The sequence below is a fragment of the Daucus carota genome, chromosome 7, assembly GCF_001625215.2.
Source record: "Daucus carota subsp. sativus chromosome 7, DH1 v3.0, whole genome shotgun sequence".
NCBI classification, from domain to species: Eukaryota; Viridiplantae; Streptophyta; class Magnoliopsida; order Apiales; family Apiaceae; genus Daucus; species Daucus carota.
The window spans coordinates 9,100,752-9,115,878 of record NC_030387.2 but is presented as its reverse complement, the minus strand read 5'-3'; the positions used below and the strand labels follow the sequence as shown (position 1 = coordinate 9,115,878).

The window sequence follows — 15,127 nt, the reverse complement described above, 5'->3', positions numbered from 1 at the left end:
TTTGGCTAGCACGGTTTTTAAGAAATGAATGCTTGACTTAATCTTAGCCACGTAAAAAGAGGCAGTGGGGATTAAATGAAGGTAGTTCATGAATATGTAGTTGTAATAATCTTAAATAGATGTCATAAATAAAAAGGTCTTTTTTTTGGGACATCCAAAAAAAAAGTGGCTCACATAAAATGGGACAGAAGGAGTATGATTTATATAAATTTAATTAACGCATAATGGAAATGAGTAATTTTGTAGGAGGCGAACTTAGGCCAACTCCAACCATATATCTAAATTTGGATCATCAAATGATTCTAATTTAGTGCGGGATCCAAATCCTATTCCAACCATGTGATCCAAATATAGATCAAATTTCATTCATCCTTATAATATTCATATACTTTGATTTTAAATAATACTAATTTCATCATTAATTATAATAATACAATTAACGACTAGACAAAGATAAAATATTACAAAATAATTCGAAAAAGTTAAAACAGTGCATAAAAATAAACTAAAAGCATAAAAATATTACATTAAAATACTAATTATCAGAATCAGTATATTTTTCTCACAAATGCTCAATTAGTGCATTTCGAAGTTCAACACGGGTAATATTTATCTTTGATTTTTCTGTAGTGATTGATAAATTGGTGAAATTTTATGTATTTTGAAATTTTATGTATATTGAAATTTTAATTTTAAAATTAATCGTTGTTTTAATTATATTCTAATCTTAATTAATCTATCCTTAACAACATTAACAAAATCATCAAATAATAAAAGTTCTAATAGAGTTAAGTTCAATGGAGACCACATTTTTTCTGGAGACCTGGAGACCACATATGTTCTGCAAGTAAAATATTTCATAAAAACATTGCAAAACGTATAGTTTTACAAATCATGGTCTACGAAATCATTATTTCATTTAAAATCTTGAATATCATATAAGTTTTACATGTGGAACATTACAAAATGTTTTGTTCTATGAAATATGTTTAATTTGCAAAACATTTGTTCAACTTGCAGAAATACATTATCTACTTATTAAACATTGATGATCTTTAACAATATTAATGAATACATGATATTTGTAGAACATATTTTACAAAATAATGTATTTTATAGCGTTTTGATTGCAGAACATGCGTGGTCTCCGAGGTCTCCGATGAAACAGCGGTCTCCATAGAACTTTCCTCTAATATTTTAATGTTAAAAAGATTTGGATCAGTGAATAGTAGTGATCCAAATTTGGACGAGTACTATTCACAATTTGGATCAGTGAATAGTAGTGATCCAAATTTGGACGAGTACTATTCACTGATCCAAATTTGGATCATGTTTTGGTCTACGGTTGGAGTGGTTTGGGGTAGAACTGCCTTAAATTTAGATTTTTGGATCACGGTTAGAGATGCCCTTATAAAGCCGTAGCAATATTTTGAGTGATCATGAGCTGTACTCTCTCCCTCTGTCCTAGCATTTTATATATTCTTGGGACGGAATACTCGATATAGATTTAAGATTATTGTAATATATAATTTAATAACTATTCAAAGTTTCTTATCTTAAATAAGAATTTTAAATGTTTAAAATTTCTATTTAGAACAAATTTTTTTAGAATTATGTTACACATCTATTGTTTATTAAAATCTTAAAACGAGTTTCAAGTAACATAAAAAATTGGATAGAAATTATTGGGACGAAGGGAGTATATATTTAAAATTGGGATCCTTTCTATACAAATATTGAAAAATTTAACACTATCCCAAACTTTATCCCATGTTTTTTTCTCAGAATATTACGTGACATGATGATTTTAATTATGTGATTTATATGTATAAGGATATCGCATATTATGTAAGGAGACATTGCTTTTGCTAATTCGAATTGAAGGCTGATATATAATCGATCTTTTTCCCGAAAGGAAGAAGAAGAAAGGAAGTAAAAATAGAAGTTATTAGCTTGAAATCCAATTATAAAAAATTCCTTGCAATCAATATCAATATACTAAAAAAAATTCTAAACTTTATTTCAATCACAGTATTTCATTTACATTTAAGTACCTTGTATAAGAGTCTTGTCCTAGATCTAGGTCGGCCGACCCGAGTTTTCACGGACGTTGGCGGGTTCTGGAGTGCTTGTCAAGGATGCTAGCGCATACCCCTGCGTTGGAAGGAAGAGAAACAAAAAAGGAAAGAAGAGAAATCCGAAAGATAAATCAACGTTAGCAATAAGAACCAAGCCGAGAGAGGAGAGAGGGGCGAGGGCGGCTTTGATGAGAGCTAAGGGCCCCACTGAATCGGTTGGTGCCATTGATTTTCTTGGAGGCAGGGCAATAGATTAAGATTTGGCGGTAAGCGAAGGAATTTTAGGGCTTAGGATAGCGCCTGCAATCTTTATGCAACTGATGAACGATGTTCTTAGGCCTTATTTAGATTGGATGAATTCGTCACGGTATAAACCAATTATATAATAATTCCTTATCTCTTCTGGGATATATATCAAGTGCGGGACTAAACCCTTCAATGGGCCGCAGTCAAATGTTAGAAAATGCATTTATAATTGATAATCCTATTAAAAAGTTCGATACTTTTGTTCCAATTGTTCCTCTGATTGGATAATTGGCTAAGGCGAGATTATGTAACGGATTTGGGTAACCTGTTAGTAAGGCGGTTTGGAATGATTTATCAGATTCTGATATTATTGTCCGATTTGGGCGTATATGCAGAAATCATTCTCATGTGATTAGTCCATATTTTTGCATATTTAAGTGCCTATTTTTTGTTTATTTTCGTAGTATTAATTGCTTATTTATTTTATTTCAGGAAATTGTAGATAGATAAAGAAAGAAGAGAAAATGCAAGAAAAAGGGAGAAAAAGAAAAGAAAAGAAGAAAATCAAAGAAAGTTGGCAAGTAAGGGGACACATGGAAGGCTATGATCTACCCAACACACATCCCACATGGATGGATTAGATTTAGCCACCCTACCCCTAAACCCTACATTTTTAGCTATAAATACCCCCACCCCTTTACTTGTAATCATCTTCTTTTTAACCTAGTCTTTTCCTAGTTAGTAGGTAGTATAGTGCTAGATCTTCTTTTGTTCTCTCATTTTCATACTACATTTGTAAACACTTTTATTTTTAATGCAAATCTTCTTTTAGCCTAATCTTGCATTGTCTCTACTCTCTTTCTACAAGAGAAATGATTCTTAGTACCACCCTATATGCTTAAGGGCTTTTGGGAAAAGAAGATCTTATGATTATAATTAGTGTAGATCTTATAATTGTTTTAATTAATCGTTAAAGCTCTTTTAAATCCTAACACAAAAATAATTTGTGTGGGGGTTTAAACATTCAGATTTTATACATTATTTAATGTTAATGTTGCATTCGACTTAAGATAATATATATAGTTTTTATGATAATTACACTAATCGAGTTGCTCTGTTTTCAAAATCCCAAAACACACCTCCCCTGTTTTCATTTTAAAACCCCTGTTTTCTTTCCATTTGAAACCCCACCTCCTTGTTCTCACCGAGTTGCAGCCAGCTGGGTAGTCCTGTTTTGCCGAGTTGACTCGCTGCGGTGTCGATTTTAGTTCCCCGTCGAGTCTAGTACCGAGTTTAGTGCATACCGAGTCGACCCTGTTCTGTTTTTAGTCGCAAGTATTAGTTTCCGAGTGAGTCTTGGTTTGCTGAGTTTGATTTCGTAGCTACTGAGTCACCTAGTTGTTGTTCTCTGAATTTGATTTCGCTTGCTGCGTTTTCTTTTCAATTTCAGAGTCATGGTTCGAGTTAGTGTGTATGTTTTGTTTACTGATTCACTGCAAGTTGCCTTCGGTTTTATTTTGGATCATTAGTCGAGTTTGTACGCCGCTGGTTTCTGAGTCCTGGGTTTTGTTTTCTGAGTCACATTAAGCTGTTGTTTAAGTTGTTTGTTTCTGGATTTGTTGGAGTCCTTGATCGAGTCTGCACCGCGTTTGGTTTGCTTAGTTTTCACTTGTGTTGTCTGCGAGTCATTCCGAGACCTGAGTCGATGGCTACAGTTTCTCTTTGGTTAATGTTGAGTCTGCGTTTTTGTTGTTTATCGGCAAGTTCCTGGGTTTATGCCTGAGTTGCCGAGTCTGTGTTCTGCTTCTTGTTTTACTGCTGGGTTTGATCGTTCTGGGTGTAGTTATTGGTTTATACACCTTGCTCTGTTTTCTCTTCAATTGGTACTAAGTTGTGTGGATGGTTTTGCTTGCGATATTTATTGTTATTTGGTGCTCTGAAGTCTGATCAGTATATTGTGTCATTTGTCCAACTTGACCTCTGTGTTCTTTTCTTTTAATCGAGTTTTGTTTGGTCTCGAATGGCCACATCCTTTTTGTTGTCTTATTTTATACTTTCTTTATTAACTTTATTAAAGTTTCGTAATCAATTAATTAAAGTATAGTGTTGCGTTGGTTATAGGTTGAGCTTATTTAGCTTGTTAATCGTTAACTAATGCTTTTTTTTTTAATTAGATAATTATATCTTGTTTTATTTTTAGTAATTTAGATTTCTAATTTTAAGTATTAATTTACATTAATAAAAACAATCTCGAAATTAATTGTTCTAATTCGCCTAGATTAGAAATTAAGGTTTTCGAAAAATAATTTTAATCTCTGTGGACCGAATCATAAATATTAAAACGGTGATCGTGCACTTGCGATTATTTCTAGCACATCATCATGCTAGCTCATAATTACTGTAGCTCCCCAAAAGCTCATCTAAACCCAAGGTGGTACGTATCCTATAAAAGATGTCACAATCATTAATAGGAAGATTACAACTCCGCTACACCGAACAAATTCCCTGTCCAGAGCGAAGTAGAGGGTGAAAAAGCGCCACCGAAGCAGCATAAGCGGGCTTCTATTGCTACATAACAATAGATCAGGATAGCATTTTTGGCCCACATGTTTAAATTTAAGGGTAAAGAGCTCGCTTGTTATACGGGATCTGACGCATCCAGCAGAGCGAACCAACGTTCCATTCTTTTCGGTGGCATCCTTCCGCATTGGCGGCGAGTGGAGTGCCACAATCCCAATGAAATGCAAATAGGGATCAGAAATGTTGTCAATATCCGTAGGGCAACCCAACTAGAATGAGCAAGGGCACCTTATATATGCGTATGTGCACGTAGGACGGCCTATAGAGAAAAAACTCCAGATTTGAGATTCTCGATCAGATGAGCGAATAGGGCAAGCACGTACTACTAGAAGAGTAGATCTCAGGGCGACTACAGGGAAGCGGCTGGCTGCAGTCCCTGAGCCCAGCTTGTATCAAGCCAAAAGTGTGACTTCAGCCTACTTTTTCGCTCGCCCAGCCGCTGCCGTCTCGTACTTTTGGGAGCGTCAAGTAGATACGTGAGCTATCTTCTTGCTGACTTTACTGTGGTGCCTGGTCCAAGGAAAGGAGTCGAAGTCTGCCTTCAAATAAGCAATCACAAAGAAAACCATATTTCGACCCGGACGTTTTCGGGATGCCACTAATAACCAACGAATGGCAAGTGCTTTTCCTTGTGTGGATCCTATTACTTGATGAGTCGATCCACCTACACGTCTTGCTTTTACTGCTATATCGGGAGTTACTCCACGTATTGCTTGACGTAAAAACTTTCAAAAAGTTGAATACTCGGTTGATTTAACCCTTACTACATCCTACGTCAACATTTTCAGAAAAAGAATTTGTTATCTCTTCATTATTTATCAACATTACTTAAACTAACGAATCATTCAATTCATGACTAGTCAAATCATTGATACAAATAATATCCAAATCAAACATCGATAATTAGGATTTGGAAAAAAATTGAGAACAAATTTTAAAATATCTAATATTTTCCTAATTAAATTAGCACACTAATATAGTACTAGTATATCATAATTTTTTAATATTCGATTGTCCTAATAAATTGGAGAGTTCGGTAAAATTATCTGTGTATCCTCATTTATTATTTATATGAATAGGTCGTGTCGGTGTCAGTGTATTCTCGTTTCTTGTATTTGAAGGTGAAAGCCATATCTGACCTGTTTCCTCGTGTACCTAATCTCAAATCCAAACGTGTCGTATACTTCTAGTGTAGTGTTCGTATACATTTAATAATAAAATTTAATTATAATATATTTAAAAAAAATATTTTTTTTTGTATTATATAATGAAATATATATTAAATCTATATATTTGTTTACAATTGTATACAAATTTGTACATATATATATATATATATATATATAAATATATTTTTACATGAACATATACTTATTTAAAAAAAAAATATATGTATATCGTGTATATTCATGTACTTTCGTGTATATAAAATAAAAATTCGAAATCCGACACTAAATTCAATGTGCATTTTCATATTCTATGTCTCAGAGTATTAAAAAGCAAACCTGGACATTTTACGAAATTGTCTTGGCTCTATATATTAACGTACAGATTGATCCTAGAACAGAGCGGAACTGAATTGATTCCTCGTGAAAACTAGAAAATTCGGCCGAATTTGCATGTGTTTAAATTTTTACCACTACATCGGTTAAGAGTTAGTGGGAAAAAGAAAAACGAATGGCAGATTACGGGCCTGTTTGTGCGTGAAAAGCAGCTCTTACTTCTGGCTTCTCCTTTTCTTGACCCGTTTGTGTAAAGAATTAGAAGCATTTTTAAGAAGCTGAGAATCCTAACTTCTCTCTCACAACTTCTACTTCTTTTCCAAACACTTTATTAACTTATTTACTTCTCACTTCTGCTCCACTTCTCTAGTTTAAGCAAGAAGTCACTTTTTTTAAACTTGCCCAAACGGCCCCTACGTCTTAGGATTAGGAGAATCTTTCCAGTCCCTACGATGTTGGCGTAATGGGAATCTACGTTAAACTGGGGTCTTCAATTATAGTAGGCCCCTCTCTCTCATTTTTATTTTCCAAATACACTTGGTAATTTAGGATTTAGGAGGTAAAAGAGAAAAGAGGATCTATAAATAGAAAGGCCAAGGTACCTTGAATAGGCTTGAAGAAGCCTCCAGCTCTTCAGCGCTTTCCTTCTTCTTCTTCAACCTCTTTCCACACAATTCACAAACACAAATACACGCGATGGCGGGCCCAGACTCTCTCAAGTTCCTCTGTAGTTACGGCGGCAAGATCCTCCCACGTCATCCCGACGGCAAGCTCCGTTATCAGGGCGGTCACACTCGCGTCCTCGCCGTCCCTCGCTCCATCTCATTCTCGGGTTAGTATACGTGTTAAGTTACCCGTTCTCCTAATTCTATTTTTTTAAAATAAGTACGTATTTATAATTAACGTAATATTTTAAGTGATCAGTTCTTTTAAAATCTTCGGTTTTCTGTTACAGAGCTGATGGTAAAGCTAGGGGAATTATGCGGAACACCCGTGACGCTACGGTGTCAATTACCTACAGAAGATTTAGATGCATTAGTAACCATCACTTGTACGGAAGATCTGAAAAACCTGATCGAAGAGTACGACGTCGTTTCGTCTCTCAAGATCAGAGCCTTCCTTTCGCTCCCAAAGAAACCAACTTCACCTTCCTCCTCAAGCTCTTCCTCACCAAAATCGACTCAAGCTGTTGCCGGAAATGTCGATCACAAAGCTAGGTTTCCGGCGACGACATGCTTTCGTCACATCCCTAAGCCTGTCGGATATCCAGTTTGCTTCGACAAAGCTGCCGGAAAAGTCCCGGCGACGGCGTCGTATTACGCAAATGGAAATCCATCTGCTCGGATTTATTTGATTCATAATGGCAATCATTGGCAATAACAACAGGACCGGCCTTATGATTTAAATCTCGAAACATTTAAATCGAACATCAAAATATTATACCACAAGAAAACACTAGCATAAGAAACAAAAAATGCATATATCTTTATATATGTGGTTCGTGATGTAAAATCCTTGAGTTGAATGGATTGGATTGATTTTTGAATCCAGTGAATTCCAGTCTAATTTGCCTTATCCGTCTTCCAATTTTTTGAATGGTAAGTTCCGCTCGAATATCATTCAAATATTTCGACTTTAATAGTACAGCTCGACGGTCGTGTTTTTCAAATTCTGCTCGGTTGTTAGTCTTCTGTCATCTTCATCTACTTCTTCTTTAGGGTTCCGTGAACTGGCGTTAGTCAGTTGTTAGGTTTTGTCGTGATTTGATCATGTCAGGTTGGTGTAATGTGTGCCACGTTATCCTCTTTTCCTCGTTACGCGCTTTTATCTTCTCGCACGTATCTTATCCTTGATTCGCACGCTTCAAATTAACCTTTTTTTTATGCTTTTATTTTATTTCATGTTTTTTACTATTATTTTATTTGATTTTAATAATTGGTGGTTGTGCTGATTGCAGGTCAATGAATTCAAAAGGATGGCTAGTGGAGGAGTCGTTTGTAACTTTCTCGCCATTATAGTAAGCTCGCAAATAACGCGTATTTGAATTTTGTTGTTTCATTACCTACTTTATATTCCGAGCTTTATAAAAAAAATTCTATAAATTTTACAAGGTTTATAAACTATATATATATACTAAGTCTTCATGATTTTGTAGTTGTCGTTTGAGTCTGGAACTGATAATGAAATAAAATTGAATATTGGCGACCACAGATATATGTTCAATAAAATAGGATGATATTTTTTCTGTTGATGTTACTTCAGATATTGAAGATTTGAAGATGGGCTGAAGATGGAGGTATAGCTAGGGAACTGTGGTCTCCCCTGACAGCTGATATGATATGGAATGAAAACGAACCTCTTGATGCCGAAATTAATAAATGATCTACATTTTCGGGAACGTATTTATATCTTCAATAAATGAAAAATTAAACTGAACCAAAGATAACAATTTTGGGGCTTAAAAAATGGAAACGGTATAGATATCACAAGAAATTTAAAAAAAAAAATATGTCATATTTTAATTAGCAGAATTGATGTATAAAAAAATATCCAATATATTTATTAATATGTAACTGATAACAAATTGACACGTTATTCTCCTTAATAAAATAAGAGTCTGTTTGAGAATCCTGTTAAAAATTGCTGTGCTTTGAGAAAAAGTGTTGGTAAAATAAGTGTTATTGTAAATATGAGATGATTGTTTGGTAATTTTTTTTGTGAAATTTGCTTATTTTGAATTATAATATTTAAAAAGACATGTTTTTGGCGAGGTTTGAAAGTGAAATTTATGAAAATTTCCTGCAAAAGCTCAAAATTTTTAGTTAAAAATTGCTATTCAAAAAAGCTAATTTTAAACATGCTTTTTTGCAAAAAGCTTCTCAGTAAAAGCAATATGAAACGATATGATAAGTGGAGGAAAGGGATGAGTTAGAAATTATGACATGACAACAAAAAAAATACTAAATACGAATAAAGTAAAAGAAATATGAAAAAAGAAAAGTATTCGTTTTAAGAACTACAGTAGTATTTAACACAAGCTGTTGATCTAATGTCTTTTTTAAGAGCAGACAGGCAGGGGTAGAATGAATTGATTATTCCATGAGGAAATTTGTTAGAAAATGTTTAGAGTCTCTTTGGATTGATCTAAAATTATATTTACGATGTATGATTATTTTCTATGATTATTTCTGTGATATATATTTAATTTAGATAATTTTCAATCGCATCTCTAATTTTTTAAATTTTATAATTAAAATTAGATAAATAGCATTATAGATAAAAATCATAGGGTATATGTATAAAATTATTCTTTCCAATCTCAAATTTTTCTATTTGAAAATTTCACCAAACTATTTTATATTGGTTATATTTTTTAATATCTAGAGACTTTTATCAAGATCTCACATTTCCTATCACTATAGTGAAAATAATATTGTTATATTCGTACCAATTTGAAATAATAACAACTTATTATTTAATAAATACACCAAACTTTTATAGCCAATATGATCAGAAAACAACGCTATAAATAACTTATTTTACATAATTAAAATTGAATATATTATTTTGACCTTGGAAATGCTCTTGAATCGTGTGTTTGGACAATTATGTATTACTTGAGAATTATTAAAAATATTATAATAAAATACATTTGATATCTTATTTATTTATTTGTCAATATTGATTTTTAATAAAAAACTATTAAAACACGGTTGATCAAAAAATTAAGTTCTGCTGATTTCAGATTTATTTTTAATCTTAAATCTGAATCTTATTTATTAAATAAATAAATATTATTCAACTTAAATTGACACTATTTTTATGTACTTGGGATTGACACTATTTTCATGTACTTGGGATTGTAGGCTGCGTTTGCGATCATTGTGCAAGACTTAGATAATAAAATGTGTTTTCACAAAATTATCTACACTACTAGAAAAGCGGGCATTTCCGACCAAAATTTCCGACCGACCAAAGTGGTCGGAAAAAAGGCGAGCATTTCCGACCGACGTACCGACCAAACGAGATCGGTCGTAAAAATTCGGGTCATTTACGACCGCCATTACCGACCGCACAAAATCGGTCGGTTATAAGGGTCGTGGGTCCCGCTCAGCAACATCCTTCAGCTGACATGGACGCCACGTCGTTAAAACCGACCGACACATTTCCGACCGCCTGTGGTCATTTCCGACCGCCTAGACTAGTTTAAAATAATTGGTCAACTTCTTACTTGTTGTCGCCTTGTGATTGGCTGAGTGGGGACGTGGTGGAGCCCAGCTTTATTTCCGACCGACGGCGGTCGGAAATGACTTGCTTCGTTTCCGACCGAATTAAAACCCTGGCGGTCGGTTTTGACTTCTTAGAAAAACAATAAATTCTATTCGACTAAGTAAACTATTAAAAAAAACTAAAAACATTGCATATCCAGAAAACCGACCACATTCAATATATTTCCGACCAAACTTATAATTTTAACACAGAATACCGACCACATGCAACACATTTCCGACAAAACTCATAATTTTAACACAGAAAACCGACCAAATTTAAACCATTTCCGACCAGTCACTCAAGTGCAGAAAACCGACCAATAAAACCGTCATTTCCGACCAATGTAAAACCTTGGCAGTCGGTTATGACTTGTGAGAAAAATAATAAAATTTTATTCGGCTAAGAAAACTATTAAAAAAATTGAAAAATATTGAAACTAACTTTTAATCAGTTAATAATTTAATAAAAAATTATTCATCACTTAATATTTGATTTTTAAAATATTTTTATTTTTATAACAAATTATAAATACTAACTAACTAATTTCAAATTAATTATTCAAACAACAGAAAAATGTAGAATCTTTGTGACATGGTCTAATTTAGGGTACTAATCATAATAGCAAAATAAGAAAAATATAAAAAAATTATAAAGACGCTTTTCTAGTTACGAATCATGCATTGCCTTGAATGTCGGAGTTCAGGGTTTGGATTTTATCAGAAGTTATCCTAGGTTGTACACTTCCGAAATATCAATTTGTTTTTTTGGCGATCCAACCGTACGGATCGTAAATTAAGTACTCATCGTAGTTATATACCAAAAATCAAGTCAATATGATTTCATTTGTTGAGACATTATAACGAAAATATTATGTTATTCTTAAATATAGACGTAGAGTTATTTTGATATAAAAAAATAAATTTGTTTTTTAGGCGATCCAACCGTACAGATCGTAAATTACGTACTCATCGTAGTTATATACCAAAAATCAATTCAATAGGATTTTATTTGTTTAGATATTATAACAAAAATATTATGTTATTCTTAAATATAGACGTAGGGTTATTTTTTTACCAAAAGATAAATTTGTTTTTTAGGCGATCCAACCGTACGGATCGTAAATTAAGTACTCATCGTAGTTATATACCAAAAATCAAGTCAATAGGATTTTATTTGTTGAGATATTATAGCGAAAATATTAGGTTATACTTAAATATGAACGTAGGGTTATTTTTTTAAGAAAATAATTAATTAATTTAAATGATTCAACCATACAGATATGAATATAATTACTTAACTTATATTGGTCCTTAAAATCAATCATTTTGAACATTAGTTGAAGGAATATTATACTGAAAATTGATTTTTTATTTATTTTATTTTGTAAAATAAAGATAGGTATATATATAAGTCCCTTCAATTTTAACTTAATGTTGTGGCTGGTCTGATTGTTGAGCACTGTACTTGGTACTTAGTGGTCCCGGGTTGAAATCCGCGTGAGGTTTTATTTTTAGCTTTCCCGGGTTCTTTTTTCACGAAAAGTTAAAACCCCTGCCCAGCTTAAACAACCGTGTTTTGCGTGTATACGGCCGTCTCGATCTATTATCTCCCCCAGCTCTCTCCTCTCTCTGGTCTTGTCTCTCTCAACTCTCTCTCTCGCATCTCTCTACGTTCTCTCTCGACTCTCTATCTCTCTGTAACCCTCTCTCTCTGTAAGCTCTCTCTCCGCCTATCTCTCTATGTGCATCTCTCTCTCCTTGTACACTATATGCTTATTTTATGGTTTATCATAGGGTTTATACTTACACATGTGTTATAGTTTATGCTCTATATGTATAGTTTATGGTCGTATCTCTCTCTGTACACTATGCTTATTTTAGGGTTTTGATTTTTTTTGGCTCTGATTTGTTATAATTTGCTTTAATCTGGTTCCTATATGTTTATATTTGCTTTAATCTGGATGAAGTTTAGTTGTTTTAGTTTTATTATCTGTTTATATGATTTTTTTTGCTATGTTTTTGTATCTGGCCTAATCTGTCAGGTGCTTGCTCTGTTTGTGTTTGTGTTTTAGTTGTTTTGTATGTTTGTGTGTTATTATGTGACTTGTCTGACCTGCATTTGTATCATCTACCTGCATTTGTATCATCTACATCTAAAACTGGAAGTTATACGATATACAAGGATGTTGAGCATAGTAATGTCCAATAACCAGAGACAAAATCTGGATTCCTATAGTTTGTACTCGAACATAACTTGAGTTTTCATTTATTCCTTTGTGAAGCCATTGTTAGCTTTGGGACAATTTCCAGCACACAAAAGAAGGAAGCTGAGGAACTTGGCATAGATTGCTTCTCTTGGGAGGAGTTTTCGCTTCTGGTACGCCATATTGAATTCTAATAAAAAAAACTATATAAAAATATATATTAGTTTTACTTGATCACATTATAATTCAGTCTTGTTCAATTTACCAGGGACATCTGGATCATGAACTACCTACTAGACAGAGAACTGATACTTGTACAATAATGTATACTAGTGGAACAATAGGAGAGCCAATGGGAGTCATTCTAAGTAATGGGTCCTTCATTGGAGAAGTTTTGTCAATGCACCAACTATTTGTGGAAAATGATAAACCTGTAAGAATTTATGATATATTCCGTTAGTTGTGGATAAATGTTCATCTGCGATGTTCTAATTGAGTTGTTATATATTTTTATTTTTCTATTTTATGATAAAACTCTAGTAAGTGCGTAGCTGATTGACGATTATGTTGTTGACAGTTTCTTAGATGATACGAAATTGTTGTATCTATTATGCAACGAGTGATTACTTGCTTTCAGGAAGTTGATTTCTATTTTTATATCAAATCGAAAGCGATTTTAACCCCAAAAAATGTTAAGTTTACAACGCACTGTGTTTTTTGAGTACATAACGTATCTGTTCTGAATTTCTCTTTTGAAAACCTTTGTAGAAATTACTGGTGTTGTATAGTGTTGAGAACACTAATTTTGCCCTTAATTAGGAATAAAATATAAGCAAGTATAACACTGTGTTTTAAAAGATTTATATTAACATTCTTTATATTCCATCTAATTTCCGTTCATACAAATCTTTGGGATGGGGAGCTCATTCACGGAGAGAATTTTAATCTTTTTTCTGCAATGTCTGCATTCGAGGTAAGATTGTAGTCTTAACTGAAAGCAATTCCTGTTTTGAGGGATAAGTGGACATTCTGTTTGTTTAGTAGAAGTAGTATTGACTGATTATGCATATTGTGTGTGTCTTATTATGGAGTTGTAAAAGTAGAAAAAACTTGAAATTGTTTTGGTAATTTTAAGACCAAGCTACTAGGAATAGAAAGCTGAACCTATACCTACTCGTCGTATTGCAATTGATGTGAAATTAGCCTCCTTGGCTAGTAAGTATGTTTGGAACTGCACTACTATGCTAATATTCAGACCGACTCCACTTTAGTGACATTGACCAGCTATATATCCATTCTATAGGTACCACTTTCGTTCAGAAGGTATATTACTAATTATAAGTTCGCTGTTACCTCTTGTACAGTGTCAGGAGAGTCAATACCTAGTAATGGAATGATTAGATGCATCTTCTTGATGTAGTTAAATGTACGATAAACAGTAACGGAATATTTCATTTATCCACAACTAACGGAATATTTCATTTATCTACAGGCCTTACTGAAAGCTGTGGTGGATGCTTCGCCTCGATAGCCAATGTGATCTCTATGCTAGGAACTGTTGGTGTGCCCATGACAACCATTGAAGCGAGGCTTGAGTCAGTGCCTGAGATGTCTTATGATGCTTTAGCCGCTGTGCCACGTGGAGAAATCTGTCTGCGAGGAACCACATTGTTTTCTGGGTACCACAAGCAGCAGGATCTTACTAACGAGACCCTTGTAGATGGATGGCTTCATACAGGTAAGATATGATGCATTTCTCATCTCTTAAACTTCAATATTTAGTTGGCACCACTGTCAATGTGTTCCGTAAATTCTTTCTTAGCGGCACTTTTTAATTATTGCAGGCAATTGCGGTGGCATCTAAGGATGTCACCAATGGTGAGAGTTCGGAGAATGAGGTTGATGGGGATGATGATGGTGATGGCGATGAGGAAGATTGAAATGAAGCTACCTAGCTAGATGCATTATTGGTAGGGATGCTGATTTTTTTAAAACATTGCTTTTGGCTTTTGATTGTTCAGCTGTAACGTATATGATTGTTGGCTTTTGTTGGCTTTTTGGCTGATCGTTCAGCTGTAACATTTATGTCGTACTGAATTTTATAACTGTTCTTTTATAAATATATGAATGCTTGTTGGCTTTTAAATTATGTCGTATTGAATTTTAATGGATATGATTCTTGATTTTGGGTTTGAAATTGGATATTGTATGTGCATTGTTGGTTTGGTAAAATAACAGGGATATGG

General features: G+C 33.6%; 1 protein-coding gene and 1 long non-coding RNA gene across 2 annotated transcripts; both read left to right on the top strand.

Annotated features, from left to right (window-relative positions):
• Positions 1–3,105: 3,105 nt before the first annotated feature.
• On the top strand, positions 3,106–15,004 carry LOC108195351 (uncharacterized). Its single transcript, XR_001801488.2, has 6 exons — positions 3,106–3,673; positions 8,364–8,423; positions 8,669–13,054; positions 13,150–13,314; positions 14,374–14,619; positions 14,726–15,004. It is a non-coding gene; the product is annotated as an uncharacterized LOC108195351 (long non-coding RNA).
• LOC108196325 (protein PAL OF QUIRKY) lies at positions 6,966–7,956 on the top strand. Its single transcript, XM_017363560.2, has 2 exons — positions 6,966–7,238; positions 7,362–7,956. The coding sequence occupies exons 1-2, from the start codon at positions 7,103–7,105 to the stop codon at positions 7,784–7,786; spliced, it is 561 nt and encodes a 186-aa protein (XP_017219049.1). The 5' UTR covers positions 6,966–7,102; the 3' UTR covers positions 7,787–7,956.
• Positions 15,005–15,127: the final 123 nt, after the last annotated feature.

Excerpts from the sequence above, each read along its gene's own strand:
- LOC108196325 (XM_017363560.2), top strand. The coding sequence starts at position 7,103 with ATGGCGGGCCCAGACTCTCTCAAGTTCCTCTGTAGTTACGGCGGCAAG. Across the intron at positions 7,239-7,361 it reads TCGCTCCATCTCATTCTCGG|AGCTGATGGTAAAGCTAGGG; the intron begins GTTAGTATACGT and ends TTTCTGTTACAG.